The 1,124-nt window shown below is 44.5% G+C and overlaps 1 protein-coding gene across 1 annotated transcript in view; it reads left to right on the top strand.

Moving 5' to 3' along the window:
• Positions 1-1,124, top strand: part of LOC101846301 (gamma-aminobutyric acid receptor subunit alpha-2-like) — a 5,821-nt gene that overhangs the window by 2,652 nt on the left and 2,045 nt on the right. Inside the window, exon 3 of the mRNA XM_005106514.3 lies at positions 126-248. Within this exon, the coding sequence (XP_005106571.1) occupies positions 126-248 (123 nt within the window). The remainder of the gene's footprint in view (positions 1-125; positions 249-1,124) is intronic.

Here is a 1,124-nt window from a genome sequence, read left to right as displayed (position 1 = left end):
TCTCTCTCTCTCTCTCTCTCTCTCTCTCTCTCTCTCTCTCTCTCTCTCTCTTCTCCCCACCCCCCAGTATCTCTCTCTATTTCCCCGAGATTCCTGCTTTGACATGTCGCTTCCTCCCTCCCCAGATTTAACAAAAATGTTCGAAACTCGATCGGCTTGAACAGCGTGAGTAAAATCGACAAAGTGGCGCGAATCCTGTTCCCAGCAGCCTTTTCTGGTCTCAATATAATCTACTGGATGTCCTATCTGTGAGTATTCTACTTGTACTTGTATGTGTTGAGTAGAATAGAATTTTAAAAACAAAGTTTTAGTAAGAGTTTTATGGCACTTGCAACCCAATAAGTTCATATGAGTTCTGAAGATTAGAGGTTTTACAAGGGAGCAAAAAACACAAAAAAGAAGAAGGGGAGATGAGGTCTATAGTTAGAATAAAATGTAAGTCTTACTCTACAAGACTACTGAGATGGACACGGCCCGATCTTTTGTCGGGAGGAAGAAAATCGGTCGGGTCGTTTCCGTCTTATGTGTCCACCAGTTCGGACAAGACGTGTCTAGTCTGATGGCCTACTGGCCGTCTCATTCCACACACAGAGTCCCAAGGCTGTGTCCTCGGTCAGAGACGGTATTTATAATCATTGTCCTCGGTACTGGGCTGTAAATAGTTGAGGTCAATGAACCCAATTCGGAAATAAGAAATGAAAGGATTTTTAAAGGAAAATTGGTATAATTGTTAATATGCATTTAAAACAGGTGGTTTGCGCGTAGAATTTGCTAATTTTGAGGGTCTGATTACGAACTTGACATAAGAATTTAAATCCAAACTCAAAAATAGATTTTTTTGTAGTTCCGGCGGGGCCTATGGCTCATGAGTCACGACCCGGCTTGCTAAAATTGAGCAAGTGGCTCTCCAACCGACACGTCTTTTGTCGGGGCGTGTCGTGTCGTGTCGTGTCTGTTGACACAGCCAAACGGACTTTTCACTGATTTCTTAGGAAATAACCGGTGCTCCATTTCAAGTACTGACTTTCCGAGTGGCAGACGGAATCGGGTGGGTTGGTGTCCATCGCAGGGGACACGGGCCTTTACTGGGTTTTTTTTACGGCCCCATGGACGCAGTGGGGGGT

This window comes from Aplysia californica, unplaced genomic scaffold, assembly GCF_000002075.1.
Source record: "Aplysia californica isolate F4 #8 unplaced genomic scaffold, AplCal3.0 scaffold00539, whole genome shotgun sequence".
Classification (NCBI taxonomy): Eukaryota; Metazoa; Mollusca; class Gastropoda; order Aplysiida; family Aplysiidae; genus Aplysia; species Aplysia californica.
This window is presented reverse-complemented; position numbering and strand designations above follow the sequence as displayed.